This window comes from Pithys albifrons, chromosome 8, assembly GCF_047495875.1.
Source record: "Pithys albifrons albifrons isolate INPA30051 chromosome 8, PitAlb_v1, whole genome shotgun sequence".
Taxonomy (NCBI): Eukaryota; Metazoa; Chordata; class Aves; order Passeriformes; family Thamnophilidae; genus Pithys; species Pithys albifrons.
In genome coordinates this window covers 27,097,583-27,120,134 of record NC_092465.1, presented here as the reverse complement: position 1 = coordinate 27,120,134, position 22,552 = coordinate 27,097,583, and the positions used below count along the sequence as shown (strand labels likewise).

Below are 22,552 nucleotides of genomic sequence, written 5' to 3'. Positions count from 1 at the left end.
ACCTCAGGCTATTCTTCTGCAGAGGAACTGGAAATGCACTTGAAAATGTAATTGTCATAGCTGCTTTTTTTTTTAATCCTGGTATACAAATTTGTTAACCTCTTTAATACAATGCTAAACTAAAAGTCAGTGAATCAGTGTTCAGAAAGAACATTTATACTTACAGCATCTACAAGGTTTACCACAGACTTGGCAAAATTGTTTGTGTACGCACTTGAAGAACGGTGCCTTTTGAACTAAAAGGAGAAGAGAAAGTAGAACACAGTGAGAACTTAAATATTTATTACTAATTCTTTATTTTTACAGCATGAAAGGAAAATTTATATTTTAAGAAAGAGTAAAGGAAAAAAACTCAAAGAGCTTTTCAAATCACCGCCTACATCTCACATTCAAGAATCCCTGGAAGATAAAGGAAGCCATGTGTGCTAGACAGCTTTTCACATCTGTAAAAGGAGCATTTAGCCTCAAGAAATACCCTACTTAGAATCACAGTTTGAATGTTTGAGACAAAATTACAGATTAACATGAACATACATGAGCTCAAAACTGAGAGGACACTGTACCCATGCAAACTGTGCTTCCATGACTACATGAAGATGAAGCATTTACCACTTGGCCCGTGCAAGCTCTTAGCAAAGTCATCCTTTCTCCACAATAGCACAACACTTTTATGTAGCATTAGTTGTATCAAAAGGCAAAATGGATGAGGGACTGTATGGTAAATGCAAACATGTGTTTGAATGTGAAAAGCGCAGAGTATCTTGAATTTTAACTTGAATTTTTTTCCTATTTTTATGGACTTCAATAAGCTGTAGTACAAGTTCTGCCTCTTAATTTCTGTGCATGTCATTTCAATGATTGCACGTCTTTCCTCAGCCTGCCCCACAAATTCCATCTGTTCCAAATCAAATTTTTTAGAGATGCAGCTCTGGTATCTGGATATGAATCCATGACTTTCAAGAAAATGTAGAATTATAAACCAAAATTACATTATACAATATGATTTGCAGACAGAAAAATAAGTCTTGAAAATTTCACTGAAAAGGCTTATTGCTTAGAACAAAGAGGGTAGAAAGTCTTCACCAAAAACCTTTTACTAATTTCAACCAAAAAATAGGTTAAAAGCAAGAAGTCTTATCACCTTACAAGCAAACATTATCAAGTTCCATGAAAGTGTCAGCTATTCCCATTATGAAACACAGTACTTTATAAGAGGCCTTGGAACAAGTGGGTCTGACTTTGAGCAGTTGAGTAGTTACTCTGAGTGAATAACTTAAATGATTAACTGCCTTCCCAGATTAGATTTACAAAACAGATATAAATCCCCTGTTTTCCAGAATTATGCTTGGTGTGAAGGTGAAAGTAACACTAGAAGACATATATGCTTTTAAAATTAAATAATCTGTTTCTGAAATTGAAAGCAGAAGAGTGACACATGCACACACATTCTATTATAAGAAATTTGCCATTCCTTCAAATTCAACTTATTTTTGCACAACCAATCTAGTTTTAAATGGATGAAATGTTATAGAAATAAAAAAAAAGGTCATCAAACTTAATAACAAAACTCATTTCACTTCAGGAAGATAAATTTTTTTACATATGCAGTTATTCACAGTGAGGTTCCACAATGCTTCAGCACGACCACAACAGGTTTTAATACCCAAGGATCCTACAACATGGGTTTGCAGAGACCCATCCCCCTATAATTATTCCCAAAACAAAGCACTTTCAGGTACTAGTAGGTACCTGAGATGTACACTGAGAGGACTGTGCATATCATGGGGCTCTGATCTCTAGGGATCCATGATAAGGGGATGGAGGAAAGGGGAGCTTTGGCTTCTTTCTTTTGAGCCAATCCAAAACCTTTCCAGAAGTGGAAGGGTAAATGAATATGCTTTGGAAAATGTTCTTGGTGTTCATGAAAGTACTAAAATGCTAAAATCAATAGTAATATACCACAGAATGTGTTTAAACACAGCTCCTAAACCAGAAATTAATCTAAGCCAGTAAAAAGTGGAACAACCTAATTAAATGTGTTTAGCTGTGTCTTTATTGCTACAAGGAAAGTAAAATGTGAAAATACATAGTATTAACCACTTAACAAAACAGCCAAAGAGGTTTAAGATACTTCTTCCTACACAGGCATTTGCTGCAGGTGAAACCTGCCCTCTCCTGGTAAGCAGAAAACCTTGAAAGTACATTTACTGAGCTCCTGGACTGGCAGCTCTGACCCTTAATTGTGAATGCTTCTCTGTGTATATCCATTTGAATCCTTGAAAAGAATTATTATCTGCTTCTGAGTCACTGACAACTCTGAAACAAAAAAATCCTGTGGTCTAAAGTTCTAACAAATAAAGTGTGATGGGAGACAACAGTTAGTGTCTGTACCAAGTGTAGGGAATACAGTGGTTGTCCTTTAAGTATGTCTGTAATACAAGAGGCCAGAGGAAACAGACAGACATGAAAATATCTTGTCTTCATACAGAACATCAACCATAGACACAAAAGAAGACAACACAATGACCTTAACTTAAATTACTGTGCCCTACTGCTAAACAAGTAACACCCAAACACTTCTATAGTACTTTCCTACCAGTAGCTTTACAAATGAGAACACCTCAAGAAATTTCTGTCCTACTCTTCCCATCCATTCAAATTGCCTTCACACTGCTGAATTAACATAGATAAAACCTGGGTTATGTTTGCCCAGACCACTTCTCTGATTTATTAGACAGATGAAGGAAGGATATATTATCTGTCTATTCAGCACTGGAACATGTACAAATTATTGCTCTGATATCTGCTTTTTTTTGCTCTTAAAAATCATCCTTCAGTCTGGCAAAAGAACCCACAACAACAAAGTATTGGGAAAACGTTAGGTAGAGTGAGAAACACAACAAGCACTTTAATTGCAAATAAAATAAACAAAAACTCATTTATCAACAGAATTTGATATTAAAAAAAAAAAAAGGTCTCGCTCACACAAACGTCACTTGGTCTGACATTTTCCAGTCATCCCTTAAGACAAAATGGGAAAAAAGTGGGCTTTCCTCCCTGCTCCCCTCCTGGGTTTTTTTAATGACAAATACTTTCTGAATCAAACAAACAACTTACCTTGCACTTCATTATGAATTCTGTTTATAAGTGCAGAATAGCCAGGAAGAACAGAGAGTTTTGTCTATATGTTTTGCTGTATTAAAACTTAAGTTAGTAAAACTAAACTCAAAGCAACAAATTCTGACCTCTATCTATGCAATTCTAAAGATAGGAGGGAATTTTAGAATGTTTAGTGTGTTTGTTCTGGACATAAATGTTTTGTTGCTTTACTTTGTTTGCTTTGGGCATATTAAATTATGCACACGATACCAAGGTGTTCCAGATTTATTCTGAATCTAAAATTGCCCTAGAAAATCTCAGGTAACATTAAGCTTCATTAGGTATTATGGCCTATACCATGTCTTACACTACAAATGTTAATAGCAGATGATAAACAAAATACTGAACTCAAAAGCAGCTGATGCAGCACCGTGCTATACTTCAACCTAGAAATTGTCACCAAAAGAAAGATTACCACTGAACTGACAGACTTACCATTTTATGGTCATTAACTATCATGAGCTCCAGATACTTCATTTCTTCAAAGACACCACGAGATATCTGATGATTAAAGAAACTCTTTGAGAAATCATGAAGATGTAGTGATTTTCAAAAATAGCTAGAGCTGATTTATATTATATATACATATTACATACATATTATGTAGAGTGTGTAAACCCATAAAAAACTGGGTCAAACATTCAACCAGGGTAAAAATCAGCCCCAGTAACTTTGCGAGTTACAACAGACACTGGCTCAGAATCTGAGTCGCATCATTTAGAATGTTCAGGGTCTACTCTTCTTGGTTCAGTGCAGACACTATCACTGCTTCCTTCCCCTTTTCATTGTGTACTATTCATCACAGATTTAATGAGGAAGGAAGTTACTACAAACCGATGCACCCTCAAAAATACGTTTTGAATTGCGTGACTCAGTAAAGAAACACAGATTAATCTTCTCTAACTCGGTTACGCCCCTGACTGACACATGTGCACCTGAAGATCATGAGGACTGCCCACTCATGTTCTTCTCTGAATAAGCTAGTTCTGGGGGTGCTCATTTGGATTTTTAATTTAATCATGCCACTTAATGAGCCAAATGACAACAAAGTCAGATATCTACAAAGTAGCAAGAGTTCATTCAAACTTATTTTTTATCCTCCAGAATCCTGAACTCTTTTTCACTACTAAATTTTCATTTATGTACAGTATTGCTGTCACTTCAGAAAGTGTACTAACTTTTCTCCAAATATTCTACTTCTAAAGAACAATCTTGTTTTCTCAGTTGATAATTGTGTTATGTGACAATACTAAGCTACTAAAAATGTTAAGTTTTCTAAAGCCTATGTTCTCTTGACATTAAAAAATACAGAAATTAGAAGGTGTGCATTTGGTTTTGTAAATGGTCATAACTCAAGGTCACACTTTTACTCACTGCTCTCTTTCTTCTCTTTCTTCTCAGCCACTGAAGTTCAGACAGAAAGGGCCATTCAGAACTAGAGTCAGTCTCTGTACAAATTACAATTTAAGAATTTCATGGCATTATTTTAAACTACTTAAGTACACTGTCCAAACCTAAAGCAAATTAGGATCACCAAAATTAGAACCACATTTGCTATTAAAAGTTCATTTTATTAAATATATAAAATACCTCAAAACAAAACTCAAGTAATTTAGAAATTTTAGAGTTAAAGCATGTAAGAGAGGTAAAGAGATTGCAACCTGGACTTAGAATACACGTTTTCTTCTGTTTTATGTCCTCAATAGCACTAATATCACTGATTAAATTTAGTGATTTGCAGAGGAAAGCTAAATACAGGTCTTTAAGGATGAAAATCTTTCAGCTGCTTTTTGCATAATCTAAATTCCATTGCAATAACTGTGGAAAAAGTCAGGTTAGTATCTATTTTCAAGTTTTTCTAATCATCAGCAATTTTATACACACTGTTAGCCTAATATTCAAATTTTTTCAAGTTATATACATGATTATTTCCAATATTGAAAAACTCAAAACATAAGCAAAAACATACCAAGGTCCTGCAACTGCTTGGAGACTTGTGTTCCGTAAGTTCTTTGGATGATATGTGGCCTACTTTTACTCTCCTGATAAGAAAAATATGTGAAATTTTCTTCTAATTAATATTTTCAAGTGAAAGATGTGGCACTTCTTTCAGTACTTATCTTTTTTTTGTCATAAAATGCAAGCAATCATAGTAGTTGGGATACTACCCATTTGAAGCAATATATTTGCAATCCTGAGCATTGGAGTCTCTCCGCTCCAGCCCATTTACTGGCCTACAAAAGTGAAGTATCACAGACGTCTTTGAGATAACTCAAAGTCCTTTATAAGTCTTAGTATTACAGAATACAGATCATTTATCCCAATAAATCAAATTCGGAAGTCTGTATCTGGTTGAAATCTTCCTCCCACCGATCAAAAGCAACTATTACTATTTATGAAAAAATCCTGACTAATTGCAGCAAAATGCGAGAAAGCAATCAATATGCTATCCTTAAAAGGATCATTTCACCCTGTTTTACTGGTGTAAACAACACTTAAAAAGTACAAGACTTTTAAATGTGTATTTTCTTTAGAAGTCTGACATACCCCAAATTATCACATTTGAGTATCTGCTTTAGAAAAGAACCCTTTACTCGTAACACCTCCTCGGCAGAGCCTGCCAAAACAAGCAGTTCTTTGCAAAGGGCACGATGCTACTATTCTGTAACTTCCATAAGAAATAAATAACATGCTGAAGGACAATACTGCACCTTTTGCTGGATTTTGGGGAGGAAAGGGAGGGAGTTTAATATAGTATCTACTACCATTAAGATAAATCAAGCTGAATAAACTACAGACTGAAGGCTGATATTTTTCTCTCATAGTGCACTCAAAAAACGAGCCTCTCAAATCTATCTGTAGCAGTATTACTTTCTTCTCAGCAGTTTTGAGAAAAACATGCATCTCATCTCTCTTCTTAACATTTAAATCCAACTTGAATCTTCACAAGAGTTGGCAAATTGTATCTCACTTTTATAACTAGAACTTCTGCTATACTTACAAGTTTTACTGATGTACCACACTGAGAGATCCTGGTTTCCTTTGTTCACCCAAGCAAGAAAACAGTTAAGTGAAATTCTCTTCTTCCTACTATATGGATACTGTGGTATAAATATAATCTCCAATTTACTGTGTCTGTGTTGTCAGTTTTCAGACTTACAACCTTTATGAACATGTGCTACATCAAACATAGACACATGGCATGCAATGGTGCTTCTGGGAAGACAGACAAATTTTTTAGGATGTAATATTTTCCCGTGTCTTTAAAGGTTCATTTATAGTCCAATAAATGGCCATCCAATCGATACAGATTCCTCTGGATATTGGTCCAGTTTATTTGACACTATCAGACAATGATTTTTGCAGATCTTCATTTGGACTGTAAGTTCACAGTCACTAAAACTGGTTCTGCAGCACCAATTATTTGTCACATCCTGGTGTCTAACAGAGGAGACAAGTTTAAGAGCTGTGCTACAGCATCTGGAATACATCCTACAGACCAAACAGGATATAAACCTTGAGAATTCTCTGTCTCAGTGTTGCAGAATTACTCAAATATTTGAATCACTCAAGAGGTAGAAATCTACCTAGTGTTACTACTGCCTATGAAATTGTGTCAGGTCTATTAACAGCTAAAGTTTTAAGAACAACTGTATTATAATACTTACTATGAAATACAAAAATAATAATAGCAAGGTATTTGCATAAATGCAGTCCTAGATGCTGATCCGGCACAGTCATATATTTGAATATGCTGTACTAGAATCATTTAAGCTGTACAGTGACCACTGACTTAACACATACAAAGTATAAAAAACACTGATATAATTAACTACTTAATTAAGCACTGTGTGGAAACATAGTAGGTCAAGAGCAATTCGATACAACTATTTAGAGAGGAATGTATTAATGAGCTCCAGAGATCTCTTCTAGGAATTTATAAATACTTTAGTTCAACTACTATAGCAAATTGATAAACACTTTTTGACAGTTCATAACCATGTGCTATGCAAACAGTCTTAGGAGTGTACTCCCAGCATCTAAATGATCCACAGTAAGTAGGAAACAAAAGAGTAAAGAAAAAGAGAGAAAAATCATAGGTAAATCATACTTACAAATTTCCTGACTTAAATAATTGCCAATCAAGTGTTTTAAAATACTTTTGGCTTTCATATGAATGCATGAGACACGTCACCCATTTCTTGATTTATTCTAAAACTCGTATTTGCTATTCCTTGAGCCCTGTCCCAAACCAAATAAATTAGACAAAAATAAACTTACTGCATTGTGGGTCAGTTCCACTGGTTCTATCAAGTATAGGTAAGTACTATCTTCAAACATGCCACTAAAACATGGAGAAAAAGAAGTGATATTTAGGATTACATGGCAATTAGTTTGACTCCAGGATAGGAATTTTGATGAAACAAAACCAAACTTAGTGCTGAAAAACTTATCAATAATAAATTAAATTCCACATATTTTCATTACTACCACATGTAGCTAAAGATAAGAATACATATATGTTTTAAGATATCAGGGACATTTTAATGAACTAACACTACACGAAATGTAATGGCAATGCAATGACAAAGTACCAAAAAGAGTAAAGATTTGACCTTGGAAAGAGGAAGTACTAAGACACACATTAGCATACAGAAAATAGTCAACAGCTGAGTTGCACTTAACAGTAACTAGTTGTAATAATGTAATTTCTTACATTTTTCCTTGTACAATCTAACAAGATCAATTTTTCTATTGGCTGACAGAATCATACATGAATACTGAGCATGCAAACTGCTAAAGTACAATTCTGGTTTATTGTTTACCATAATAAGTTATCTGGGGAAATATTTATTTGCACTTACCATATTCAAAGGTTTTATGAGACAGCATCAAAATACTAATTCAAATTATATTAAAAAAATGCTAGCAGATTGACATAGCTGGTACTGGCATTTCTAACCATCAAAAATCTTTGGGCCTGTAGAATTTCAGTCCCTCACATATTAAGTGATAATATTCAAGAGTCATAATTAGTTATAGCCTTGTTTGAAAAATCAGAACAAGCACTTACTGAAGACCATTACAAGTTGAAAGAGCAACTTTGGAATCCTTAATACCTCTGATATTTCCATGGTAGTAACAATGCTCTCCCCCCTAATAATGAAAACAAAACCAAAAACAGTCACATACAAAAAATTGCCCTGGTATAATGTCTCTTGCTTAAAACTAAAGCAAAAAATATCTAATACTAACAATACCATTTTGGCTGATTTAAGTAATTGTTTTTACAGTCTATCAGCAATAAGCCCAGCTAAGCTCCAGATAAAAAGTATTCTCAAAAAATTGTATTAAAAACCCCTTGAGTGTTGGTGTCTCTCATGTATCATTAGAAAAACCATCATAAAAATATTCTTAATTCTGGTGTCATGTCATCTGAACTCCAACATTTCAACATTATCACTCAAGAAGGTACAAAGACACTCTGCATCTATCTATGCACAGCATTACTTCCATTTTGCATCTCATTGAATGAGTTATTCAGAAGGGGAAAAAAAATCCTACCAGGCCACTGGGCATAACTAAATCAAAGTATTACACAGAAGGTAATCACTGTGTGTTTACCTCTCCATAGTGAGAATGCATAAACCATCATTTTAAAAGCTAAATTGTGACTATCTTTCTCATACAAAGTTTTTCAAGAATTTTTTTTAAATGATCATCTGAGTAAAGGATTGCTGTTTTCTTCAGTTATTTTTTCAATAAACTACCCCTTTCCATAAAATACAGTTATTTTCATGAAGATCTCACTTCTTTAAATCTACATCAGACAGCAAAACAATCTTTTATTTACTTAGGCTTAAAAAGTATTATAAGATACTGCAAAAGACAAGAATCCAGTCCTCATTTGACCCGCTACACAAATTGTGTGTATATTTTTTGAACCTATAATGAAGTCTTCTGCAGATTAGTGTGACCTCAGGAGCTCTATTACTGCTTCTAAATAACACAATTCAGAAACCCTCCCCTAGGAAGTTTGGATCAAGTTACTGCAGCATGCAAAGGTAGCCCATTTGCTGAGTCTGAAGTTCTAATATAATTTTCCAGTCAGATTCATGATTCAGCAACCGCAGTGCTCAATACCAGGGCTGCAGCTGACAATTGCAGGAGCTTGTCTAAATGCCAGTGGGAATTGTTTTCTTGCATCATTTACCATTTTTGCCTATTCTGCAGAGTACTGAGTCTTAATGAAACAACTTCCTTTGCACATTACATGAAACTCATTTTCTTCTTCAGTGGAAGAAAACAAAATAGTGTATTTGAATAATTAAATTGTGGTGTAATTGCTTAATTCTACCCTTATCTGTAATGTATTTTATTTGAGATTCTCTATAACAAGGGCAAAATAACAAACTAGATATACTTGGACGAACAACAGTCTTGACTTTCTGAAGGCATAAATGCAATTGGAATGTTTGCTTGCCTCCACTCTAAACAGAGATGTATTTCACACATAGTAAGTTCACAACAAATATTCTGGCATTTATACCAAATATGAGAAAAGTTATTCCCTGAAAATATAGGTTTTAACCTTCCTAGGAACATACCAACCCTCATTTTGTTACTACAACAAACAAAAAGGCTGATCTGGTTCCCCAGGGCTGAACTATCCTGAATAACTTTAATCTGCCCTTGCATTAAGAGCCTATTGCACTGAATTCAATTTGGCAGCTAGTTTGACAAACACAATTAATTGGCTATCAAGCAATATGCTGATTTTGTAATAACTCCAGGGGCTAAAGTTTCAGTTAAGTCTTTCATTTTCTGCTTCACAAGTGTGTAATTCTAGCAAAGAAAAGTCACTTCAAGTTTTTTTTTATTTGTTTGAATGTCTTACATTACCATTATCCCTTCTCCTTGCACTCTGTGCTAAGGACATGTGAATAATTAATGAAGATTAATCTGATGGTGACTTCAAACCCTCCACCTCCTACATTTTACAAGATGTAATTGTTCTGGTTGTAACTGGATCATCTTCACTACTACCACCTACAAATGCACACCCTCAGCCCAAAACACACTTTTTCCTCCTGAATTACTGAGGTACCCTGACAAAATTAGATCACAGTTACCTTGTATGTGTGCAAAAAGAATTCTGGTGGGTTTATGTCTCACAAAACATTTTTTCTTTTTTTCTTTTTTTTTCCTTTTAAATGTTTTATTGGCACTTTTCTTTCAGAAAGACCATTATGACACAATTTAAGAGCACAATACCTTAGAAAACTTTGGTTTTCCATCTTCATAGTGAATCTCCACATAATTAGAAGATAACAAGTCACTGTCAAAGAAAGGAAAAATAAAGATAAGAAAAATATGAATATTATTTCCAGTGCTATGAGTAGGTTTGAGGGGGCTTTTGTTAGAATTTTCAAACTATTTTTATTTTCCCCATAGATTAGTTTAAAAAAATCAAGCAGTTTGTGTCCAGTAAATGCTTTGATGGTGTACTGGAAGTCAGTTTACAGAAGGGGGAATTTTATTCTACAATTTATTCCCCTGTATTTTAGCTTTACAATAAGATTATCAGCCTTTCAAATATGAAAAAAAATCCCATGGCTTTAGAAATTGGTTTGCTGACAGTAACTCACAAAATGTATGTGCAGTTTATCAACATTTTCAAATAAATTTTACATTTTAACTAAAAGCTAAACAGAGTATATGTAGGGCTGAACAAACACATACATGATTGTTCTGAACACAAGTGTATACTCACTTTCACAAACTACAAATACTCATGTTTTTCCCAAACCAGTGATGTTCTTTAAAAAAAAAACAAACCAATTCACAACTCAAAATACCCCCCATAGTATTCCTCTTACTTTCACTTTTTTTCTTAGATACCTTTCCCACTCTAATTTTTTCTTACTCTGGCAAGACAAATTTCTGAAGCATAAAAATTTCCCCTACTGTGTAATTTACACTTCAGATTTCTTCTTTTTTTCTTTTTTGTTTTTGTTTGTTTGTTTTGTGGGGGGTTTTTTTGTTGTTTTTTTTGTTTGCTTTTTTAACTAAGATTAGCTAGCCTGTGTATATCTTGTGACAATCTCAGTGTCCCATTCACATCCTAGCCCTTATAACCAGGGTTGCAGCACAGCCCCAGGGAGAGCAAAGCAGTTAAATATGTTAACTGGCCCACCAAATATGCCAGATAAGCATTTTACTTAATGCAACCCAGAATTCTTAGCATTTTTGAAGTCTCTAATGGACCCCTACAGCTTAAAAAAAAATCATTAGAGGGTCTGATAGTGGTACATATATCCAAACAAAAATATCGTGGCTACAAATAAGAAACATCATTATGGAAGTCTGGTCTGACAAAATAGCTCTGGTGGGAATTCATGACTAACAACAACTTATGATAATGGATATCTCAAACTCCAATTAGGCTATTAGCAATCCTGATAACACTTTAACTCTGGGACTCATGGCTCATAAAATCAATTCTTCATGCCACATTTATCAGGCACTACCCTCAAAGAGCATCCTGCAGAAGTCAGTTATGAGTGGGTCTCTTAAAAGTCCTTTCTCATGGAATGCAGAGCCCACACTAAGGGCATTCTGTGCCTGCAAAACCAGTGCTAATAGCCCAGGGTAATTACTGAAGTCTCATAATTTGTCTTAAACATCACTTTGAAGGCAGTATTTAACAGATATATTTTTAAAGCACCAATATAAAAATAAACTCACTTGCATAAAGTAATTTTAACTTTCTCTATTTGTATCAGAGTAAGCTATAAACGTTCTGCAGAAAATAAAAATGCTGTGTAAACAGTGTATTTACTTGACCACAATGCAAACATTTGCTTCCTCAGGTGGCAAGATCTGAAGCTTCTAAGGAGCTTCAAATTCAAAACAATTAAACTTCAGAGTGTTGCTAATGTCCTTTTACTCTTTGCATTTTTCACACTTGTTGTCAAGCCTAAGGACTCTCATTCTCTTTACTTGATGGGATGGTTCAGACCAGTCTACAGGTAACTGACACAAGTAAGAAAATCAAAAACTCTGATTAGGATAGAAGTATGAAAAAAATCACAGAGAATGGTTAAACACAGGAACTATGCTCAACTTCATACACCTTGGCCAGATTCAGGTTTTTAGACACTTCTGCTTGAATTCACCAAGACCTTCAAACCAATTCCAAGAGCAGCATTTATCCACCTGTTGCCAAATCAAGCTCACACTTTCACACCCTCTTTTTTGCCCCCTTCTAGTAACCCTGCATGACTGATGTCAGAACTGCTTTTTGTGCTCTCTAATGCTTTTTGCATCTTGTAAGACTTGAAGTAGGTGATTTCAAACTGTGGGTACTGACTCACAACTGCAGTCTGATTACAGCATTTGCCTCAGATTTATCCTATTTCATGTGACACAGGAGCTGCTCAAAATTTCTTTAGTCCACCCTTTGAAGAATCTTTCCAAAGTTTAGTACTCTTGTCTTGGACTCTGGTTGAGCTTCTGCTGTAGCACATCATGTGCCAACCTTTTCCATTCTTTAGCTTGCCATTACTTCCAATTGCAAAGGAATTCCTGATTCAGGTAGTGTCCAAATAAAATGTTCCACATAACAGGATATCCAACATGGCATGCTTACGATGGAAAACTCCTACATATGTATTACAAATACAAAGCAAGGATGCAGCAGAGTGACTTTTCCAACAGACTCAACACTTTTCTAATCACTGGCTTTCCAAATGATGGGTCTGCAGGGACAGGTTGGGGGTGGGGGGGCGGCTATAGGAGTGGCTTCTCTGAGAAGCTGCTGGAAGCTTCCCCCATGTCCAACACACCAGTGCCAGATGCCTCCAAAATGGACCTTTGGGATCTACTGGATACAAGGCACGGGAAATTCTTCATACCAAACAAATTCTCAGCAATGAAAATTAAGATCTGCTGTTCATGGTATACTTCCCATGCTGTGAACAAAGTTCACTTTAATTTCTGAAGCACCCTTTTGTATCCACCACCTAGAAGTTAGAGTAGAAAATCTTCTATAAGCCTTTTGTCTTTCGCAAACCTTTCTCATGCTGTGCTGGTACAAGGTATGCATCACTAGTTTCTGGTCATTATTACATTCTTAAATTTGCCACACAGAACTACTAAGGTTATGCAAGGGCATTTTTCTGTTAACATTTCCTTCAAGACAGAAAGAATTTTATCATGTTGTCACAGAGGTGTATTTGCCATGCTCAAGGCATGCTGACCCTAACAATCCACCAAACCAATGGCTGTGGTTTCATCTCAGCTGACAGAGATACAACATCGTGTTCAGATGGATGAGAGATCCACACTCAATTAAACCCAAGATCAGAAGTGCACGGAATAAAGTCTTTTCACTCCACAAGCAAGTTGTCTGACAAGTGGCACTTTTTACATGTAGGACAAGGACATACAGAGACAGGACAATGGGGGAAGGCTTTAAATGAAAGAAGGTAGATTGAGATATAAGGAAGAAATGCTTTACTGTGAGGGTGGTAAGAGGTTTTCACATCTGCCCTAAGACTTTTTGCACATGAAATTCCCACTGAGGCAAAGGATAACTTACAATAGGTTGCTTCCAGCTCTGGAAATGGCGAATAAGGCAGTAAAGCCCTATTACTTACAGCTGAGAAACTCAAGACTGCACTTACAGGAGGGCACACACATTGCTGTAAAATCCTAACACTAAGTTCTTTGCATCTCCTCTGTAACAAATGTTTGAAAGTTGACTAAACTTTTCAGAGTATTATCACCACATGTGAATTAGCAGCTTGTGTATCCTATGGGACCCATTTAATACCCTAAATGTTTAAGTGTTCATTTAAGAAAGTGTCATAAATATTTGAAGTTTCTTTCTGAAAAACTGTGACTACTTTGCACGTTTCCATTAAAAGAGACTTTTGAAAAAACCCACAAGAATCAAATAGTTTCTCAAACAGACCAGTTACCACTCTACTGTTCTTAAAATTAGGCTAACAATGTCACACTCCTCTGGGACTACTCTCACATTAATTCAACCCTATAGAAACATTCATCACAAAATCTAGACTACAGCTTATAAGGAACAGAATCACAGACTATTCTGAGTTGGAAGGGACCCACAAGGATCATCAAGTCCAACTCTTAAGTCAATGGCCCACATAGGGGATTGAACCCATGACCTTGGCGTTGTTACAACCAGGTTTTAACCAACTCAGCTAATAAACATCAATTATATGCTTTAAACTGATAGATAAAATGTGCTGTAATGCACTTCACATAAGAAACTAACTTTTCACAATACTCATCCTGTTTTTATGCCTCAAATATTTAAGTTACGTAACAGTCAAATGTGGTGGGATTGCATTTTTCAGTTCAAGCCAAAAATGACAAATATTTTTCATATACCTTCATTAAAAAGAAATCCATTTTCCTGTAAACGGAGTTTCCTGTAAGATGAACTTGTACAGAGAAAAGAAGAAAAAGATGAAAAATACAGGCTCATTTTGCTGATTTTTTTCTCCCCCCAAAATCCTCAATTTTGAGGCAAGCTTTTAGTAGGAAGGGACAGAAGTTTTTGTCTTTGTTTTTTCTCTTCTGTTTTTGTCCTGCTCAGTTAACTAATTCCCTGTTCCTTGTATGTGTCACAGCCACCACAGTTCCACTACAGCCTCAGCACCCTGTGCTGGTGGAGACCTCTTTGTTCAGAGGCTCGGACTAAGCCCTGTCCGAAAACTGCCACACAATATGGCAAACTTCCCTCACTACTAAAAAGCAGCAGGCAGACATTTTTAATTCAGTGCTTTTGGTAGCACTGCTCTTTAATGTGTTTTAGTACTACACCAGAACATACAAACTGCTACCTTTAAACAGGATATAAAAGTTACCTGCAGAAACTTGTCTTTCAACAGAACAGCAGCTTAAAAGCTTTTTACATGTTGATGAAAAAGAGATCGTTAAAAACTAATTTGTTAGCACCTCACAGACACTTGTTTATGTATATAATACATCAATGAAAACTAAGAAACTGGATATACAAGATCATTGATTATGCAAGTGCATTGTTACAACAAATGGACTGACATTATTGCTTAAGGACACAAGTGAACTTGCTGAAATGAATGAACACTTTAAAAGGCTTTTTATAGAACTTGGGGTTTAAGACAATGTTACATGTTATTTGTTGAATTCATTGAGTTTGGGCAGATTATTACAGCTGAATTGCAACTTTTCTTCAGATGGGATTGTTATCCCACTAGGATTCTATAAACTTTCATTTTTATACTAAGAGCATTATATCAAACCATTACTTAATCCATTACTAATTAGAAAAAGTATTACTTTTTGCATCAAATTATTTCCCTAATACACATATCTGCAATTACTATGCACTGTCAAATGACCTCACACTGACAGCCTGAAATTGCTCAAACATTTAAGTGTAACAAGGGGCAAGATGCCTGAAACTTCAGAGTAGCCCACTTTGTTAAAGAGTTCAGAACTGATCTTTATTTCCTGAGTCTTCTTGTCAGAAAAAGATATCAACAATCACCTTTAGGATAACAAATTATATTTCATCTGGTTTAAGTCTTGTGCAACAGCAAAGTTGGTTACCCATTCAAACGCCATACAAATCTCATATGTGAATTTTCTCTGTCACTGGATTCAAGGGTTTGAGGGCTTGTATTTCCTTCAAGTAAGATGCTCCAGAAACTTTCAGACTGCCACCTGTTTTTCCTACAAAATCTTAACAGTTACTAATTAAAGCGAATATCCAATTTTCTTCACTGCCTGGTTATATTTGATGTAAAAAAATGAGCAGCTGCAACACAGAAGGTAGGCAATCACACAGATTCCAGGAGAGGTAAAAACTAGGACCTGTTGTATGTAACAACCATCCTTGATTTTATTTTTGTGTATTTGTAGAAGATTCAAAAAAACACAAGAACAAAACCAAAATATACAGAATACAAGAGAGTAGGTGGCAATAACTCACTAAGAGCAACTAAGTATATATTCAACATATACAAGAGTATTTCAGGATTTTGAATATGTATTTCACATGGGACTGCTATTTTGTCCAATAGCATGTAACAGTTCAAGTCTGGCCCTGTTGTTCTGCCTTTCCTTCTGACTAGACATTAGCAACACCAATATGCCAACTAAAACTCACTGTAACCCAACAAAGTAGCAAAAGGCAGCCTTTTACTGAACACAAAAATGTAACTGAAATACGAGAATGCATCATTTTCAAATCATTGTCTCTGGGTATTTACAATTTATGTTACAAGTTTTATGACTTACAGTTTTAGAGTATTATGTCCAGACAAAAAGTAGGACAGGTTTTTGAAGTCATCATTTTCTGGAGCAGCACCAAAGAAAGAGTCAAACATTTATGAGTCAAAAATGACTAAGGAAGCTACTTATAAAGAGGCAAGCAGTAGAGATATCAGTAAGGCATCTAAACACCCTGCACCTTTATATGCAGGCAGTAAGAAAATTCCTGATAACCCAAGAGCAGAATTTCTACACATAAGGTGCACATCTAGTGATATCCCTCTCCCTTTTGAAGTGAAAGGCACTGCCATTTCTTGATTGCTGGCAAACAGCCACAATTAGAAAAAATACTCATATTCTTTATGAACCGTTTGTTGTAAAAAAAAAGCAAGAACAAACAACAGGGATGAACAATGGGTAACACTGCAAGGATTGGGGAATGTAAGGCTACTAGTACTTGGATAATAGCCATTCAGCTTGAGATTAGGACAGGAAATGCAACCAAAACCCTACCCTAATGAACAGGAGATAAGAGTTCTGGTTGTTCCTTATTATCTCTGTTAGGTCACTGACTGATCAGCCACGGAAGAAACTACTTGGGCATGGCCTTGAAGAGGTTCAGCCAGAACTTTAGAACAGATAAGTGGTAAACAACATCATCATTTCTCTCCTGGGAAGGAACAAACTTGTTCCAGAATGCCCATAGAGACTTGTGGGTATGTGCAATCACTTTTATGGAATGTTCAGGGGATGTGCCAAAGGTAGGGAAAGTTAATCAGGACAGAACAAGTGCTGGAAAATGGAGAGGAAGCAGCATAAAAAGGAGTCATTAGTGTAAGCTGCAAGACAGCAGGTTTGTTTGGCACAGCCCTGCACCAGATCACTGCAGCCTGTCCTAGGTAAAGTCCTACTGGCAATATTGCCTTTGTGACTTTGCTCTCTGTTCTGCACAGGTTTGATGTGCAAGCAAACTTGAGAGTCTGTCATCACCTGTAAGGAGACCTGTGTCTGCAAAGACTGAGGCCTACGCCGGTGACCAAATAACAGACCTCAGGCCTGGGCATCAACACTGGATGAACTTAAAGCCTGTGTTAACATTTGAGTCCGTGGATGCTAAGCATGCCTGTGGATCAGGAGAGCATTGGTGCACTAGTTTCACCAGCAAACTTTGAATTCTCATGAGCTGGAGAACTTTATCAGGCTGTTTGAAGTTTTATTCAACCGAGTGCTGTCTGCATTTATATGTGGTGCCAGTAGAGGCAATGTTTTTCTCTGGGATTGTGTGTGTGACCAGCCATACCCTACACATACAGTGCCACCTTGGGAATGTGTGCTTGGTCTCACTGCTGGCTGGACAGACAGACAGGTACAGTGGCAAGCATAGCAAGAGAAGAAATTCCCTGTAGCTTAGAGCCCACCAAACACAGGTTCACTTCACAAGTATGTTGTGATTATCCACTGGAATTGCTATGCATGGCATTAACCTTCATTAAACAGAAGTCTTGTGCTACACCACAGCCCTTCCAGAGTCTAGAGAATGCAGAGCTATATTCAAGCCATCTTTCTCCTGCAATTGTGTGGCATTCCCAGCCTTCATATTAACTCATCTTTTGCCAGCCACTCCAGATTTTGTATGACATTTTGAAAGATGAAAATGCAAGAGCAACTTAAATTTCAAAATTATGCATGGATGAAGGAAAATATTTCCAGTTCACCTTTACAGCAAAACATCTGAGAATTGGCAGCCAAGCAGAAAAATACACAAATACAATATTTCTGAAAATTTTATCAAGCCATAACTTACTGCTTTGAAATGCTATTAGATAAAGCTGCATTTTTCTCCCTAACAGAACTATCACTACATGACAGTTAAGACCAAAATAAGACCTCATATGAACTCCAAGACTAGAGGAACACATTGGGTTGCCTAACCAGTAAGGAATTTTCTCTGTAAAATTTGTTTCTCCTTTTTTAATCATGCTGAAAGTCTCAAGGGCAGTAGAAGGGCCAAATGCACTTTTGAGCATTACTGTACATAATTCTACCCATCCAGTATTTGGTACTGATTTTATACTTCTACCTTAAACTTTCTCAGTGTAAACTTTCAAGGGCAAAAAAAACTTTGATACAAATTTAAAAAACCCCACATATCTCCATACCTTCAGCAGTGGATATAAAAGTATGTTTGATACGACTAAACCACCACTGACCCGTACCACAAGTCAGACCTTCTAGACCTGACAATTACACAAATTTGTCTGTCTCACAGATAAACAGACTCCAGCTGCACCTTTCAGTACAACCACACCATGAGGACTCCCACCTCATCAGGAACTTCATTATTGTAGTGACAACAGCATGTTTTCCAGATCATCAAAGATGAGCCATTCATACAATTATTTACAGCATTCCTACACACTGACTTGAGCAACTAAAACATCTCGTGACAATTAATCAATAAGTAAAAAAAAGCACAAGAAAATCCACACCTTTCAAATACTACCAGTATTTGCACTTTTCCACCTATCATAATTTATTTTATAATGAACAATAAAATTTTAAAGGTGTTATGTGTCAGCATACATTAACATTTCCTCACATAAGAAAAAGGTTAAATGTTATTTTACATTAATAAACTTAGATAATAGCATACTTTTCAACAGATCCTGGAATATCACATGCCCTGATCTTATACCATAAGTTAAAGATAATAAAAGCAGGAACAAAAGAAGCCTCAAATCACATACTTACTTATTCAATGCGAGGTCAAGGATGAATTTGGAGCCAAAGGCCTCAATCTGGAAACTTGCCTGGGCCAGATGTACAGCCTGTAAACAGGAACACAGAGTTCTCAAAAGATTCACTGAGCTTCATACGCAACAAATGTGGCTGTGAAAAACAAAGTTATGGAAAACAGGCTTATTTTCATTAATCCCACAGGCATGTGAAAACCTGTGCCCTCATACCAAATTCTCATTCCAAAGGATTTGCCTTTGTGCAGGGAAGCAAATGGTACCTGAAATGCCAGCTTTCAAATACACACTATTATTAGTTATTGCATTTGTTCCCTTTAAAAGCCTGAAATAATTAAAGCATTTGTAATGTAATACACACCTTCAAATACTAAAATTATGGCAAGGCTTGTATTACACGTTATGAAAGACTCCTCCAAAGTTATCCCTTCACAGTTAATGGCTTCATACTTGGCATTTTAGCTAAGCCAGGATACTGATGCTGCTCAACATACAACAACAAAACCAACAGCGTTAGCTGGCCTCACATAGGGAGCTAAGTTTAACTTTCAGAATATTCAACTCTTGTCAGATACATAAACTTTATTCTTCTCTAGACTCTTAAAACTGTACACAAAAAGCATTTAAAACTTGCTTACCTGTTTTCTAGAAAAATAAGGAGATGATAAGAGATGATCCAAGAATTTCTTTTTGTGAAGACACTGTTCCAGAAGGGTTGAAGAGATTAGATCTGAATTCCACAGAATATCTTTCCTGATAATTTCTTAATCAAATCATAGAATCATAGAATCAATTGGGTCAGAAAAGACCTCGGAGATCATTGAGTCCAACCCTTGGTCCAACTCTAGTCCATTTACCAGATCATGGCACTCAGCGCCACGTCCAATCTGCGTTTAAAAATCTCCAGGGATGGTGAATCCACCACCTCTCTGGACAGCCCATTCCAATGCCTGATTACTCTCTCTGTAAAGAATTTTTTTCTGATATCCAACTTAAATTTCCCCTGGCAGAGCTTAAGTCCGTGCCCCCTTGTCCTATTGCTGAGTGCCTGGGAGAAGAGACCAACCCCCACCCGGCTAGAACTTCCCTTCAGGTAGTTCTAGACAGTGATGAGGTCACCTCTGAGCCTCCTCTTCTCCAGGCTAAACACCCCCAGCTCCCTCAGCCTCTCCCCATAGGACTTGTGCTCCAGTCCCTTCACCAGCCTTGTTGCTCTTCTCTGGACTCGCTCCAGCACCTCAATATCCTTTCTGAACTGAGGGGCCCAGAACTGAACACAGTACTCAAAGTGTGGCCTCACCAATGCAGAGTACAGGGGAAGGATCACTTCCCTGGTCCTGCTGGCCACGCTATTTTTGATACAGGACAGGATCCCATTGGCCTTCTTGGCCACCTGGGCACACTGTTGGCTCATGTTGAGCTTCCTGTCAATTAGTACTCCAAGGTCCCTTTCTGCCTGGCTGCTCTCCAGCCACTCTGTGCCCAGCCTGTAGCGCTGCAGGGGGTTGTTGTGGCCAAAGTGCAGGACCCGGCACTTGGCCTACTTGAACTTCATCCCATTGGAATCAGCCCATCTCTCAAGTCTATCCAGATCCCTCTGCAGAGCCCTCCTGCCTTCCAGCAGATCGACACTCCCTCTCAGCTTGGTGTCATCACCAAATTTGCTGATGATGGACTCAATCCCCTCATCTAAATCATCAATAAAGATGTTAAACAGGACTGGACCCAACACAGACCCCTGGGGAACACCACTGGTGACTGGCTGCCAGCTGGATGCAGCTCCATTCACCAGCACTCTCTGGGTCTGACCCACCAGCCAGATCCTAATCCAGGAGAGGGTACACTTGTCCAGGCCATGGGCTACCAGCTTTTCCAGGAGTATATTATGGGAGACAGTGTCAAAGGCCTTGCTGAAATCCAGATAGACCACATTCACAGCTTTCCGCTCATCCACCAGGTGGGTCACCTGATCGTAGAAAGAGATCAGGTTGGTGAGACAGGACCTGCCCCTCCTAAACCCATGCTGGCTGGGTCTAATCCCTTGTCTTACTTATACACTAATTTGATACAGTATTAACAATTACACAAAGCTGGACTATTATGACTAAGACCTTTAATCAAAAGAAAAAAAAATACTAGTTTTTATTAAACATCAGAATGTGTATGTCACCGAAACTATATCAAGTTCTAGCTAGTTTATGGCATAACTTAAATTATAGGCCCACAAGTCTGACAATTTTGCTCTCCTTTGGAAATTTTTCCACAAAGGATAAGCTCTTTATGTTTCTCTTACATTCTTGCACTACACAGAGCAGCAGTGATTTTCATCTTATTTCTCAGCAAAGTTATCCATCATCTTTCAGAAAATTCTTTAATATAATTTGCCATTGAGACTAAAATCAGCTGTGATGTTTCCTCTATTCTGTCATCATTCTTTGTTCCCAGATTGATCATTTCCCAGGGTCACAGAACTTTGTTGTCAAAATTCTTTAAAAAAATTATATAGTTACAAAATATTTTAAGTATCTTTAACATCATTAAACAGTGTCTGAAGCAAAGCCTGGTTTTTGTTTATTAAACAATACAAAAACTTTAAACAAAAATTTAAAAAATAGTAATCCTATCTGATATCTAAAATAATATGCAGGCAAGCCAGTATCAAGCTTTCTCTGCAATACATTTGTGGGTAAATGTATATTGTTGTCTCACCAGTTCACCAATTTGTTGACACTGATCTGGAGAACTGAGTTTAAGTATAAAGACAAGCCAGTGGCATGATCAAGAGAGAATCCGCAAGAATTTAAGCCAGCACAAACATTAAAAAAAATAAATAGAAAGAAAGAAAAAGCAGAGAATCTCAGGTTAAATGTATGCCTAATGGGAAAGGCTTTTCAACTCCAGCTCTATTTTCTTTTCAGAGTAAAATCAAGGAACAACTGTCACAAGGAGCTTTCCAAGAACCTGTTAATGACAAAAGCGCCGCTGTGTTTTCAACATGCATATGAATTACTTTTTTTTTAAAAAAGCATGAAAATTTGTTGCAGGAAAAGGGTTGCAATTAGTTTTATAACATAAAGATTCTACTATAGAATTACAGGACCTACTGCTTTGAGTCTCCTCTATTTGTAACATTTACCTAAAATTATGTGTCTTCATACATACTCCACCAACAAGATTTCAGTATTAACAATCTGGAGAATTTAAAAGAGCATGTACTCTTCTATTAAGATCATTCTGAGACATCTGACTGCTCTTAGGGACAGCTAGATGGATGACTAGACTGATCTGCTATAGCTTTTCTCTTATCTAATCAAGCCCACTTAGAGATACCTGTGTATCACCCCTTA

The 22,552-nt window shown here is 36.6% G+C and overlaps 1 protein-coding gene across 6 annotated transcripts in view; it reads right to left on the bottom strand.

Annotated features, from left to right (window-relative positions):
• ADAM23 (ADAM metallopeptidase domain 23) overlaps positions 1-22,552 on the bottom strand; it is a 70,030-nt gene that overhangs the window by 38,517 nt on the left and 8,961 nt on the right. For all 6 annotated transcript variants that reach the window (XM_071562795.1, XM_071562791.1, XM_071562790.1 and 3 more), the window contains exons 3-10: positions 19,204-19,280; positions 10,435-10,498; positions 8,234-8,316; positions 7,441-7,504; positions 5,129-5,201; positions 4,534-4,607; positions 3,595-3,660; positions 165-236 (exon numbers count right to left, since the gene is read on the bottom strand). In XM_071562795.1, coding sequence (XP_071418896.1) covers positions 165-236; positions 3,595-3,660; positions 4,534-4,607; positions 5,129-5,201; positions 7,441-7,504; positions 8,234-8,316; positions 10,435-10,498; positions 19,204-19,280 — 573 coding nt within the window. The remainder of the gene's footprint in view (positions 1-164; positions 237-3,594; positions 3,661-4,533; positions 4,608-5,128; positions 5,202-7,440; positions 7,505-8,233; positions 8,317-10,434; positions 10,499-19,203; positions 19,281-22,552) is intronic.